The sequence below is a fragment of the Microtus oregoni genome, unplaced genomic scaffold (assembly GCF_018167655.1).
Source record: "Microtus oregoni isolate MIOR12 unplaced genomic scaffold, Mior012 000064F_ref0000363, whole genome shotgun sequence".
NCBI classification, from domain to species: domain Eukaryota; kingdom Metazoa; phylum Chordata; class Mammalia; order Rodentia; family Cricetidae; genus Microtus; species Microtus oregoni.
This window is the reverse complement of record NW_024543874.1, coordinates 2,139,600-2,153,047: the sequence shown is the minus strand read 5'-3', so window position 1 is coordinate 2,153,047 and position 13,448 is coordinate 2,139,600. Positions and strand designations below refer to the sequence as shown.

The 13,448-nt window shown below is 49.8% G+C and overlaps 1 protein-coding gene across 2 annotated transcripts in view; it reads right to left on the bottom strand.

Moving 5' to 3' along the window:
• Positions 1-13,448, bottom strand: part of Gsdme (gasdermin E) — a 62,606-nt gene that overhangs the window by 11,084 nt on the left and 38,074 nt on the right. For both annotated transcript variants that reach the window (XM_041640550.1, XM_041640551.1), the window contains exons 4-8: positions 13,022-13,193; positions 11,081-11,201; positions 5,022-5,186; positions 3,290-3,417; positions 1,490-1,691 (exon numbers count right to left, since the gene is read on the bottom strand). In XM_041640550.1, the coding sequence (XP_041496484.1) occupies positions 1,490-1,691; positions 3,290-3,417; positions 5,022-5,186; positions 11,081-11,201; positions 13,022-13,193 (788 nt within the window). The remainder of the gene's footprint in view (positions 1-1,489; positions 1,692-3,289; positions 3,418-5,021; positions 5,187-11,080; positions 11,202-13,021; positions 13,194-13,448) is intronic.

Sequence of the window (13,448 nt, the reverse complement as noted above, 5' to 3'; positions counted from 1 at the left end):
AGAGGTGCTTAACAGAGCTGTGAGCACATCACAAAGGGTGATGCATGACCCTGGTGCATGACCCTGGTGCATGTCCTAGGCCAGGCATGCTCTGTCCTCCCTTAACTACCTGGCTGCCCAGTATAAGGCTGCCCAGGAAGTCAGGGGAAAAGCGATTCAGTTACAAATGAGGTTCTGTGGTACTGAGATCTTGGATTTGCCAAGATTTGCTCATGGTCAAAGGGGCAGAGGAAGCTTTCTGGGAGACAGGCAGTGCTGGAAGCGGCTAAGCAGGATAAAGCCAAATAAACACTGTCAGGGCCCAAGAGAACTACTTTCTATTCCAGCACTATCCCCAGATCTTAGGACGCCATGCTGTCTGGAAGAGTTGGCCAAGAAGGGTCCAGGGTTAACTAGAATACTATCAAAAGATCTTTAAATCAGCCAACCTTTGTGGCTGCTGTTATAACATCAGTGGAAAGAGCAGGGTTGATGTAAATGCTGGCTACACATAAAACTTCCCCTGCATCCAGCTTCCAAATGGAAATAAGTTTTGTGTTAAAACCCCTTGTATGGTCAGCAACAGAACTATATCAAGGCCAGGGAGAATGTGACTGGTATAGTCTGTCAGCCATGGGCTATTCTACATAGAAACGCTTAAGTAGTGTAGGATATATAAGAAGCCTTCTCACAAACTGACAGAAAGTCTATACTCAAGCATGTTCACTGTTAACATGGGTCTAGCTCTAGGTGGAGTTTCACAGAGCCTATGTCTTATATCTGGTCTCAGTCAGCCACTCAAAGACTTTCTCTGATTAAGAACAAGGCACAGGGTTTATCCATCAGCACATCAAGCTGGAACATTCTTTCTGATTCATTTTTAAACACTGAAGGTTCCCTGGGCCTTTCCCTTTGTAGTACAGGGGAGAAAGCCCCTGTATCAGGACCCCAGTGCCTATTAGCATGCATTGGAGGGAAGTTGGGCCTCCAAGGATGAGATATAGCTACAGCTGCTTCACAGAGGGTACCACCAGACCTTCCTGTATGGTGGGCTCTGCTTGACAGTAACTAAAATCCACTCCCCCTGGGAAACCATTTTAAGACCTATGCAGAAACACAGCCACAGCCTGCCTCCTCACCTGTGCATAACACACCACTACACTGAACCCTGAGAGTACCTTGAAGGGGGACACAAGTGTGCAAGGAGGAAGGAAAGGACAAACACCTCCAAAGGAAGGTGACCCTGCTGTGGATCACAGGCTGCATTCTGAAAAGGACTTCCAGTGAGGAAACCAGAAGGTAGTCCTCCCTGAGTAAGACAGTCATCCCTCGGAGTGTGGCAGGGTTCTCCCTGGCTTTCCACCTCTTATCTTCAGGACTGGAAGGAGACAACTGTACCAAAGCATCCTTGGTCATCATCGCTTCTGTGTCCCTGGCACATACAGAAAGCAACACCATTTCCCAATCATGGCAGACATTACCCTGTTCTTTTTTGTCTCGGTTTCCATACCTGCTAGTGCACTGACCAGGAAGTAGGCTGTTGCAAAGAGCTTCTGGTTGCTGACCTCATCCTGCGGGCCAGGACGCTCACCCTGTACCCTGCACCCCACCAGCTGCAGGAAGGTTGTGAGGTCCTGCTTCTGCCTGTCTGTCAGCTCCTCCATCAGCAAGACAGCCTGTGCGGACCAGAGGCCACCAGCCATATCATCACACTACAACGCAGAAGGGGAAGAAAGACTATGGTGAAGCTAGAACCCATTGAAATGCAGCTCAACTGAGCCTCGGCCCTACCCCACGTTCCCAATACCCCGTGCACTTCCCCACCTCCAGGTAAAGCAAGCACTGGGCCCTTTCCTGTACTTTGATGCTATCCATGGGCTTAAATTTCCTCCTAAGGACACACTAAGGTGAGCCTTGCCCAAGTGCTATCCTTCCCCAAGGAAAGGAAAAGAGTCATGCAGGAAATGTTGGGCAGAAAGAACCTTTCAGACCAAGACAGGCTATGGAGTTTTACCAGACACCAGGGACAAGCGGCTACATACTAAACTGATGAATGGAACATAAAAGCAACATTCCTTCCTGGATCTCACACTAGAAACAGACCTCTAAACCTAGTGTGCCCCCAGCCTGCCTTGGCAACTTTGTCCCTCCTCACAGGGCTGCTCTGGAGTGGGATGGCACTGCCCATGGGCCTGTTCTGACCCCTGAGCTAGCTGTACTCCATAAGTATGTCATGTCCCTTCTGACACCCACCATCAAGCTGATGCTCTGCCAGCATCGGACAGGGCAGATGCGACTCTCTCCACAAGGGACCAGCCTGACATTTTCCCCTAGGAAGGAGCTATTTTATGGAGTAAAAGTCATGGGACTGGAACATTTGTGTCCTTCCTGAAGGCAAACTGGACTGTTTGGACAACTGCAATTCTGCCCCCTGGTTACCAAGCTCTCCAACACAGTCTCAGATCAAGAGGGAAGATAATATATGAGTGGCTCTCTGGACACCTAAATCATTCGAGCAGTATAGGAAAAGAAGGACGAAAAACATCACAATGAAAAGAAAATTTTCAAAGCTTCAGCCTCATTAAGAACAAAAAAATCTGAGCTCATAGAGGGTAAGCAGCTGGCATCTCCCTCAAAATCTGGCTGTTGCAAAACAGCAATAAATACCTACTTATCTGTTCTAAATGGGACTGCCGGCTGACAGCTCTATCACATAGCCTCTTCCCTGCGAGCTGAATGAGTGTCCCCCTGCAGTCTCAGAATGGGACCTGTTTGGAATGAGTCTTTGCAGGCATCAATAAGGTGAGAGTCTGAAAGCAAGAGCACCCTGTACCTAGTAATGGGGATCCTTAATGAGTGTTGTGTCTAGAGGAGACCCCAACAAACAAGGGAGGACAGGACAGAGTAAGAGTGGAGCAGCTATACGCCGAAGAATGGCAGGAGCCCCCAGAAACTGCAGGGAACAAGGATTCTTCCCGGGATCTTTCAGAGAGGTATGGGCCTGCTGCCACTGTCAATTCTGGATTCTGCCCTCCAGGTCTGGAAGAGAGTAATTTCTGATATTTTAAAGCCCCAAGCCTGTGGTCATGTGTTATAGCTCTAAGAAAGTCACTTATTCCTCTCTGCCTGATGTCAGCTACAAGTTTATATGGTGAAACTTAATTTCAAATTATCCCAAAGCCATCCTAAGGAGTCTAGCCTGTGCACATTCTAAGAGCAACCAGGTACAGACCCAAACTCAACACCCTTCCCCGCCTCTCACCCCCACCCCTTCTTCCCTCTCTCCCTCCCCTACCCCCTGCTGCCTCACCACTTGCTCCAGAGCCTTGAGGAGTTCCTCGTCAAACAAGACTGTCTGCAGGAGGCAGAACAGCGCCATCTGCTGCTGGGCAGGTAACTCTGCAAAGGGATGGAAGCTTCTCTCCAGGTGTGCAGCCACTGTGGAAGCAGAGCAGATGCAGGGTCAGGCCTAGCTCCCAACCTGCCTCCCAGTCCTTCCAAAGGACTCCAGGTTCAGAATCAGCTGTGGGGCTCGGAGATACACAGTACCCTGGGTGGCTCTCAAGAATCCGGGAAGCTACAAGAAAGGAAACGGAGACAGGGAAGCCCACTGAGATACCCCAGGCCTCACCTGTCTCTGCCCATGCAGTGCTAAGCTTGACCAGGTAGTTCCTGGAAGCCACTTATGCTCTTCTTTGGCATGGTAGCTATAGGAATACGTCCTCAAGACTGAATCAATAAGCATGAGCCACACTGGTCCTTAAACACGTCCTTCCTGGCACTGTCTAGTGATGCACTGCTGCTTGGCATGCTTCCTTTTCAGTGCATGGTGAAAGGGTCAGCACTCAACATGCACAGCAAACATGGCTTCCACTTCCCTCCCCGTGCCTTCCACTCCTGCTCAAGATGAGCACAGAGTGCACTCTGCTATGCCGCTTACACCCTCCACAGGAGGCCTGGGAGCCTGTGCCCTATAGTCCTCTTTCCTGAGGACAGTCAAACGTTCCTAGTGGGCCGCAAGCTGATACAGAAATGCATGGCCTTGCTGGTGGACGTCTAGGAAGCAATTGACAAAGAACTCCTGAGCCACATCTTCAAACCCTCCCCTGGAACACAATTCAGTCTTCTCCAGACTCTGCCTAAAAAGAAGGGCTGTCCTGGTTAACCTAGAATCTGAGGGCTCAAATACCAGGCCAGAGGTCCAGCTACACCTGCCACCATCCCAGGTTCCTAGGGTACCCAGCCAATAGGATGGGCAGCTCAGCTTGGAGCGGAGGAAGGGAGTTCCTGCCTCACCCACTTCTGCAGGGCAAACTCCAGCTCAGTCACAACTACATCTTATAAGTAGACACCTCATGTTTAGTCAACTCTTGTCCCAGGAAAGATCTACCTTAAACCCAGGTCTCCATCACCCTGTCCTCCAACACTGACATTTTGTGACAGGAACAGCATCCTCTGGTTAGGGATGCCCCAGGGAGGAAGCTCGTTTCTTGCTATGCAAGGTAGAACATATTCTGAGCCAGCCCTGGCTTCTGAGCTCTGACCTCATCTCGTTTCTCCTTTTCCTCACCCAGTTCCCCCTACTGCACACTGCTCTCCTGCACTCAGCAAAGCAAACCAGTTCTGAAGCAACAAGCTGTGTGGAGCAAAGAGAATTGCTATGGCCAGTTCAGGGGTATGGCCCCTCTGTCATGTGGGTGAGGCACTTCCGTGGCATTCACCATGCTGACAAAGAGCAGCTGCCATGCACTGAAGCCCAGGATGTGGCAGAAGTGACAGAGACCCTGGGGTCTCCAGCTCTGCTCATTGCTGCCATTCTCAGTAGTCAGGTTCTGTGGTCCAGGGGAAGAAAACTGCCAGGCACCTGGACAGCACACTCCTTGGCCTCCCACACTGACCCCCCTAGGGTCTCTTTCCATTTTTCAAAATAGTAACCAAGAACTGGCCCTCCTTAAGATCCAAGGAGACCTCGAAGATAATATCACCTCTAGGGAAAGAGGGTCCATTTCTCTATCTGTCCATAACTATGCTGCAAGCCATACCTTGTTTTAAAACGTGTAGTGGCCCATCCTGGGGAGAGGTCCCTTGACCCCCATCCGGCATGTCCAGGAATGCAAATTCTCTGTAGGCCAAGGGGTCCAAGTAGACAGAGTCAACTTTCTTCTCATGTTCAAAGCCACCATGCTTCCCTTGGAGGAGACAGAATTCTGTAGTGGGGAGAAAAGCCCACACCAGACATGGGTCAGCACAGCTCACCCACATCTTGTCACCTTTCCATAGCTCAGGCTGTGCTAAAAGACTAAAGAAAGGCGTTTGTTTCTTTGCATCTGCTTTTTGAGACAGTCTGGGTTGAATGAGAAGTATCTCCCGTAGGCTCATCATTTGTGCATTTGGTTCCCAGTTGGTGGCATCGTTTGAGAGGTACAACCTTGAGCTATGATCATCCAGTGTGATCCCAGCCTCTGTCCCTCCATGACAGACTCTTCTTTACCTGGGACTAGAAGCCAAAGGACACTCTCCCTCAAGTTGTCTTTGGCCACTGTGTTTGTCACAACAACAGAAAAAGAACTAGTAAAGAGGTTTGCTATATAGCCCCACCTGACCTCTAACCCCAGATCCTCCTGCCTCAGCCTCCCAAGTGCTGGGATTACAGATGTATGCTACCATGTCTGCCCTCCTGAGGATTTTCACACTAGGTCTGATGAAGCATTGCGTGGCAGACAAAATAGCCCCGCGTCTGCACTACAGCAAGCTTAGGAGTACCCAAAGGATCCTTCTGTGTCCTTGTCCTCTGAGATGAGGAGGAACCTTGCGTCTCCTGGAGGGTGTGCCACCACTTCAGAGAAGGGTCTGAAAACCTGAGCTTCTGTTCTCCACCACATTCACATCCCTTCACTGTAAACTCCTTTGGGTTTCACATCCTAGTGACATCACGGCGAAGGAGAACCAGAGAAGGGCTCCTGGCTATCGCAGAACCCAAGCAGCCACCTTCCAGCAGAAGTTCTCTGGGCCAGGATCTAGATACTCTAGACAAGAAGAGCATTGGAGCACAGGGTTTGAGAGTGGCAGGGTGTTTCCAGACAAGGATTAACTTTGGGGAGACCAGACGACAGTGGTGTAGGTGATAAGAGATCAAGCTGGGGATACTTGTGTGGCAAAGTTCATGCTGGGAACAGAGGCACCGCAGACAGTGTTTGAACAGGTGAATGGAACGCTCTGATTATGGTTTCAAATCCTCACTACTAACTACACTGCAAGACAGAAGAAGACATCGGACATGCTGGGTAAGAAGGGAGTTGCTTCAGTCCCCACAGCCCCTGACAGAAGCGTGGGACTGGAAGGCAGGGTGAGGACAGTGTCACTGCTGGGGGCATCAGATAGCTGGAGGATTCACACTGCGGAATGAGCACATGGTCGCTGCCCAAGAGCAAACCCAGCTCCACAGTGATGGATGGTGCCTCTGATTAGACCTGTGAGAGGTGTGTAGGGGGGGGGGGGGTTTCATGGCAGCTGAGAACACAAGGGTGGAGGTGGGTTCACAGTGACTTACAAGATGACTAGGGTGGTTATCCAGGGTAACGTTGCCATAGGCAGGAAGCTTGAATGGGCATCTCCTTTCAGCTCCCACAGGCAAGAAGCATGGACAGGCATCTCCTTCCAGCTCCTATAGGACAGCTAGGAAAGCCATCCACAGTAACCCTGCCAGAGGCAGAAAGTGTGGGCAGGCATCTCCTTCCAGTTCCCACAGGTCTGTTGATGAGACTACATCAGAACATTCCGTGTGGAGTGATAGGAAATGCAGATGGGTGATGGAGGAAGGTCATTGGTTAAATAAAAAGAAACTGCTTGGCCCTCATTGGTTAGAAGATAGGTGGGAGGAGTAAACAGAACAGAACACTGGGAGGAAGAGGAAGTGAGCTCAGACTCCACAGCTCTCCTCTCGGGAGCAGATGCCTCAGAGAGACGCCATGCCACGCTCCCGGGCAGACGCACACGATGAAGCAAGCCGCCAGGTTAGACATGCTGAATCTTTCCCGGTAAGACCGGTGCTCACAGATTATTAGAGATGGGTTGATCGGGATGTGAGAATTAGCCTGTAAGGGCTAGAGCTAAAGGGCCAAGCAGTGTTTAAAAGAATACAGTGTCCGTGTAATTATTTTGGGGCATAAGCTAGCGGAGCAGGCGGCCGGGGTGCTGGGAACGCAGCTCTGCCGCTCCCCTTATTACTACAGATGGGTAGCAAAGGGGAAAAGCAGTTATTAAGTCGTTGTGGACCCAGTCACAACATGCAAAGGTGTGGTGCTGCCTCCAAGACCAGGGCATGAGAAATGAGCCAAAGACAGTGATGGAGATTAAGGGGGGCAGCAGAAATCAGAAAGCATGAAAAGAGAAGCCCCTGGGAAAAACAGGCCACCCCAAATGAGCTATAGGCAGCTTGACAGGAAAAAACTTCTTGCCTGGTCTCTAGCCACCAAGGATCCTCCCAGAGTTCATAGCCATCTCCTCACATGAGCCACGTGTTCAAGGACCTTAGAGAAATGACACATTCACAGAAGCTAAATAAAAAATTAAAATGTACTAGAACTGAGTTGATAAAAACAATTGCAGTTACGTGTACACAATGGAATAGTACTCATCCACGAAAAGGAGACCCATGCAGAGATCTGAAGAGCGTTAATCCCCAGACACAAGAAGACAAACGCTGTGAGATTGCATTCATATGTAGACTCTAGAACAGTGAAACTCACGAAGCAGAGAAAAATAGTGATCGTCAGGGCCTATGAAGTAGAGGAAACAGAAACACGCTGCCTACATGACCCAAAGTTCCAGCTATGACAGAAGGGCTGGCATCAAATATCCAGAATTGTAACAAGCATTAGTAATGCTGTTGCCATGGGAAAAAATGTGTGGGTTAAAATGAATGCTAGGGTTAAATGGGAGCCCGGGGAATGAGAAATAAAAGGGCTGCAGCCCGGCAGTCAGGAGCACTGGCTGTACTTCCAGAGAACCAGGGTTTGATTCCCAGTACCCACACGAGGGTCCCTAACTCTAGTTCCAGGGATTCTGGGACCTCCTCCAGGCATACATATGGTGAATATACATTCATGTAGGTCAAAGACTCATACACATAAAATAATCTAAAAGCAAAATCAGCAACAACAAAATAAACCAAGACGTTCACAGTATCAACAGTGATGCCGCATTGTTATCTGACTTCAAACTAACCTATGTACTCAGCAACAGACGGACAGAACATGGCACATTTACAGAAAGGAGTATGACTTAGCCATTGAACCAACAAAATTCTATCACGTAGGACAACATGGACAAACCCGGGAAATACTGTAGGGGGAACCTGAGTCAGACACAGAAAGGTAAACAGCATGTTCCCTCACTCACACCAAGTCTAAAGGATGCTGCTCTTCCAGAAGAAAAGCTGAGCAGTGCTTCCCTGAGACTGAGAAAGGGACGCGCTGGGCAGACAGGGAGCACAGCCTCCACTGGGTAGAGGAAGCAGACTTGGCTGTGGTTAACAGAGCAGTGCAGATTGCAAAACAGCCTGTGACGTTATCAGATGTTCTTATCGAAAATGATAAATGTGTAGCAGCAGGGTGGCTCCGTGGGTAAAGGTGACTGCCACCAAGCCTGACAACCTGAGTTGTGTGCCCAGGACCCAAATGGTGGAAGGAGAAAACTGACTCCTTCAGGTTGCCCTCTGACCTCCACAGGCAGGCCATGGCATGCATACACACACTCACTCACATAACGCAGAAACACAAATAAATAAATGTGATCATTTACAAAGGTCCCAACTAAAACTAATATAACCTAAATGCAAGCATGCAAGCACACACACACACAAATTATGTGACGTACTGGTTGGGTAAATCAGTGTGGTTGGGGTAATCATTGTGGATATGCTATCATAGTATTGTACTCTTAGATACTTACAGTGTTTCCCAACAGCCTCAGGAAAATGGGAAAGTAACACAGTGATCTATCAGTCAAATCTACCTACGAAGCCCCCAGAGCAACCATTCACATCCGATTGGACCGAACAAGTGCACACCGACTCGGCTTATCACATGCTGGTACTGAGAACAATCAGGTCACCTTCAGGTGTCTGAGTGCAAACAAGCAGAGCAGGGATGGGGGTAGGAAGGAGAAAGTAGAAAAGAAAGGGAAAGAAGCGGGAGGGAGGAAAAGAAAAGGAGGAGAAAATGAAAGAAGTAGTGCATGGGTGTTGGGGGGCATCTGAGGGTGGTAGCATAAGTCTGTGATCCCATATTCAGAGGTGGAGGCAGGGGGATAAGGAGTTAGCCAGTCCAAAGCCGGGATGGGCTACATAAGACTACTCAACTTTTTTTTTTTTAAAATGTTGTGAACTAGATGCAGTGAGCTTCCCTTACCTAACAGTCTTGGGTTCTTAAAACTGCCACTTTCTCTCTGTCAGCTCAGGCCAGTCATTTCCACGCCCCAAAGCACAGGCTTCTCTTTGGCTGGATGAGCAAGCCAGTGTGCGCGCGGTGGATGGGGTCAGTGTTTAGTCCCATGCCTGTTCAGACCCTCGAATGTACATGAGTTAGATGATGTTAGTAGTGATCTGCTTCCCACCTGCGCAGCAGAGCAGGACAGCGTGTTGCATGGTCTCACAGAGACCTTCTACTCCCCTTACCCACTTCACCAAAGACAGGCAGGAGAGCGGCAGACAGGCACTGCGTAGTCTGTTCTTGAGGTCAGAGGTCACACTAAACAAGCATGCGCAGTTACAATGACCATAGCTGCTCATCGGCCAGACTCAGCGACTGTCGCACTGACTGTCACAACTGATGCCTTTACCTCTACCCTCAGCACACACGCTCTCCTGTGCCATTTTGGAAGCAAACCTCAGACAGACAATTCAACTGGGACATTTCAGAAGAACCTTCCAACAGATAAAACCATAATATCACTATCCTACCCAGAAGGGTTAATACAGTTTGTGATGTTACATTTCCCCATTCTTGCTCCCAACAAAGCCATCAGGTAGCAGTCTCGCTGGGAAGAGGGAAGGGGCCTTGAGCATCTAGCACAGTGGTTCTCAGCCTTCCTCATTCTATGACCCTTTAATTCAGTTCCTCATGTTGTGGTGGCCCCAACTGTAACATTATTTTCCCTGCTACTTCATAACTGGAAGCTGGCTACTATTGTGAGTTGTAATGTAAATATCTGTATTTTCCAGTGGTGAAAGGGCCCTTCAACCCCCAAAGGGTTGAAGCAGTTGAGAAGCACTGATCTAGAGTAAGCAGAACGTTCTAAAAAAGGACAGCCCTCATTTTCTTCTACCAATAACAATGACACATGATGCCAGAGCAAGGTCAGGTTGCAGTATGGGCTCCGTGTTGGGAGGGAGCGTGGAGCCCCAGTGAGGACGATGTTAACAGAGAAGTCAGGGTGGTTGCTGAGTTACCACCATCTTGGGCACTTCCCAGACCTCGACTAGCTTAGCTCCACCCAGGGCCACCAGGGACACTCATTCCCTTTTGGGTAGGTGGCCTGTGGAGGTTTAAATGAGAAATGTCCCCAACAATCCTGGGCACTTGAGCATTTAGTCCTCAGTAGGTGGAACTAGTTGGGGAGGTTTGAGGGCTGTGGCCTTGGAGGAAGTGTGTCGCTCGCTGGGAGTGGGATGTGAGAGTTTAGGGGCTCCCACCACTTCCAGCTCCCTCTGCTTCATGTTTGCAGTAAAGGATGCGAGCTTTCAGCATCCTTTTCCTGCTGTCGTATCCGCTGCTCCCCCAGAGCGATAGCCTTCCATCCCTCTCGACCTGTAAGCCCAGACAAACCCTTTCTTCTGTGATCTGTTCGGGCATGGTGCTTTGTCGTGGCAACCTAAATGTAACTCTGCTGGGCCTTAACTTGGGGAAGACTCAACAGCTTCACAGGATATCTGGCTGGCTCCAGAGCCCATGTTCCTCCCACAGCCTCAGTGATGCCTGAGGAGCAGGAGGTGCATGCAGCCAACTCCCCTGTGCCCCCCAGATCCTATGACACTCTCATAGACCTCTGCTACCTGCCTCTTCTCTCTTGCTACCAGGGCATATACCTCATGAGGACTCACCAAACTGGCCATCCTGTTTCACATACAGCTCTATGACGCCACAAGCAATGGTGGTGGCAGCAGGGATCTCCAGCACCACACTGGAGTCCTTGATGACAGTCCCATCCTCCATCGCTGACACCTGTGGGCAAAACCATACACCCCTTGAATACTCAAGAAGACTCTTGGCTTCTTCCTGTCACCCCTAGGCCCAGCCTTCCAAGAATTCTGAGGAAATAGCCACGGAGTTAAGGAAAGAGAAGGAGACAGCCAGCACTGGTACCTGGTGGTGTGGGTAAGATGCCAGACCATGACGTTGGAAGCCACGACACAGGACACATTTTGACAACATATCAATTACTATGCCACTGTGGTCCCACACTAAGGTGATTAATGGAACCAAAAAGTTTCTGCCTCCTAGTCCCATCATGAGCACTGTAACACCACTGCAAAGCGCATCACTCGTGTCTATGGCGATGCTGGTAACAGCTCCCCTGGGCACCTATAGTCGCTGTCAGCACAGAACACATGGTAAGGATAAATGACTACACTACTGACTCATGCACACTAGGCCAGATCTTTAACCATTTTACAGCATTTGAAGAGTATATTCCTTAAGGAAGTAAGGAAGGAGAAAGGAAAGAAGAGAGGAAGGGAGAGAGGGAGGGAGGAAGGAAATTATAAACTATGCTCAGTTAGGCTGGCAGCAACCTCATGCATCTTAGGTTCACTGCATCCCTCAGGTCCACCATGAACCCCCGCAGACATCTAGGCCTGTGTAAGTTACTCCGTGGTGTGACATCACCACCAACGAATTACCTGGTGGTGTGTAACTCAGAGCATGGCTAAGGGATATGTGACTGCCGGTAAACAAGCTCAGTTTCCAATTCCCTTCTCCGGCTTTGAGAAACTATTTTAAAATCCCAGAGAAAATCCCAACAGGATAAAGCTGGGCTGGGAAATGCTCATTGAGCTGTTCACACATCTACGGATAATGCTCTGTGCACAGACAGACATAGCAGAGACGTAGGAGAGGCTGGAAGAAAAACCTTGAGATAGGAGGAAGATGGATAGGCAGGACTGGAGTATCGGGCAGGAACAAACCCTTCCTGCAGTACACCCAGGAACAGGAAGCCAGAGATCTATTTGTTGGCCAGTCACTAGAGACAGCCCAGATTAGCCATCTGCCCCTGGCATGCGGATTTGCTTCAAAAGAAGCAGCAGCAGCAGTTGGGATACCAACTCCCAGGACCAGAGCTTCAGAAGGTGGTGACCATAGGCAGAAGTGTCAGCAGGGCCAGCTGAAGCCGCCTCTTTCAGGTCTTTCCCCCTCTATGGTCCAGCTGCTCACCTGCCTACCCAGCAGCCCCAGACCTAGACTTAGACTACATGTCCACCAGCCCCTGCCAAATACAGTCTTCTAGAAAAAGCCAGCACTACCAAGAAGGAAACTGTTAACGATTAGAGGCCATGAAGTCAGCTGTAGGAAGTTCAGGGCTAATGAACCAGCTCTAGGGTCAGCTTGGAATCTGGAAGAAACAGTAAATGATAGACAGACAGATCCTCTTGTTCCTGGCCCACCTAGTGCCTGGCTAAACAATTTCCTTGACAGAAGCACTCTACCTCCATAAGGGGCCAGGCCTGGTCCAGACCCAGCTAGCCACTGGAGCAGTGGTTCTCAGCTTTCCTAATGCTGTGACCCTTCCTCATGTTGCAGTGACCCCCAATCATAGAATTATTTTCCTTTCTACTTCATAACTTTCTTGGAAGGACCGAGGCTCAAAACCCCCTCAGGTCCTGGGTCCCACGGTAACTGAGACCAGATGCCTGAAAGAGCTCAGCTGCCTGAGTCAGGGAGATCTTGTTTACTACAGCCAGCTTGAGTCCCATTTCTAACTCCCTGCAGGACAAGTTCTAGCTGAGGGCGACTCCAGGAAAGGTCCCCGAGCTGGGACACGGCACCTGCACAATCTTGGTCTGGATCCCCACCATGCCTCCACACTTCTCCTCCGTCTGCACATGCTCAGATATCACGCACTTCTGCGTGGTCACAATCTTCTGCGTCAGCACACACAGGACCTCGTTCCTCCTCTCTAGCACCTGCTGCAGCACTGGGTTTTCCAGATTAACCGTTCTGAAAAAGAAAAATGGTCATGAGTAGCCCCAGAGCTCCAAGAGACTGACTGAGGCGGGGACCAGAATCTCCTCTTCTGGCTGGAAGAGAGAACAGGGAACATCAGGCTTCATTCATTTCCTGGTGATGAGCGAGGAGGCAGGTTACCTAAGAATGGGCTTAGCCAAGCTCTCCTGTGGCCACTCAGACCAGCTGAGGGACAGGCTGGACAGTGGAAGAGTACCAAAGAATTATATACTCTTATTAACTAAGTCC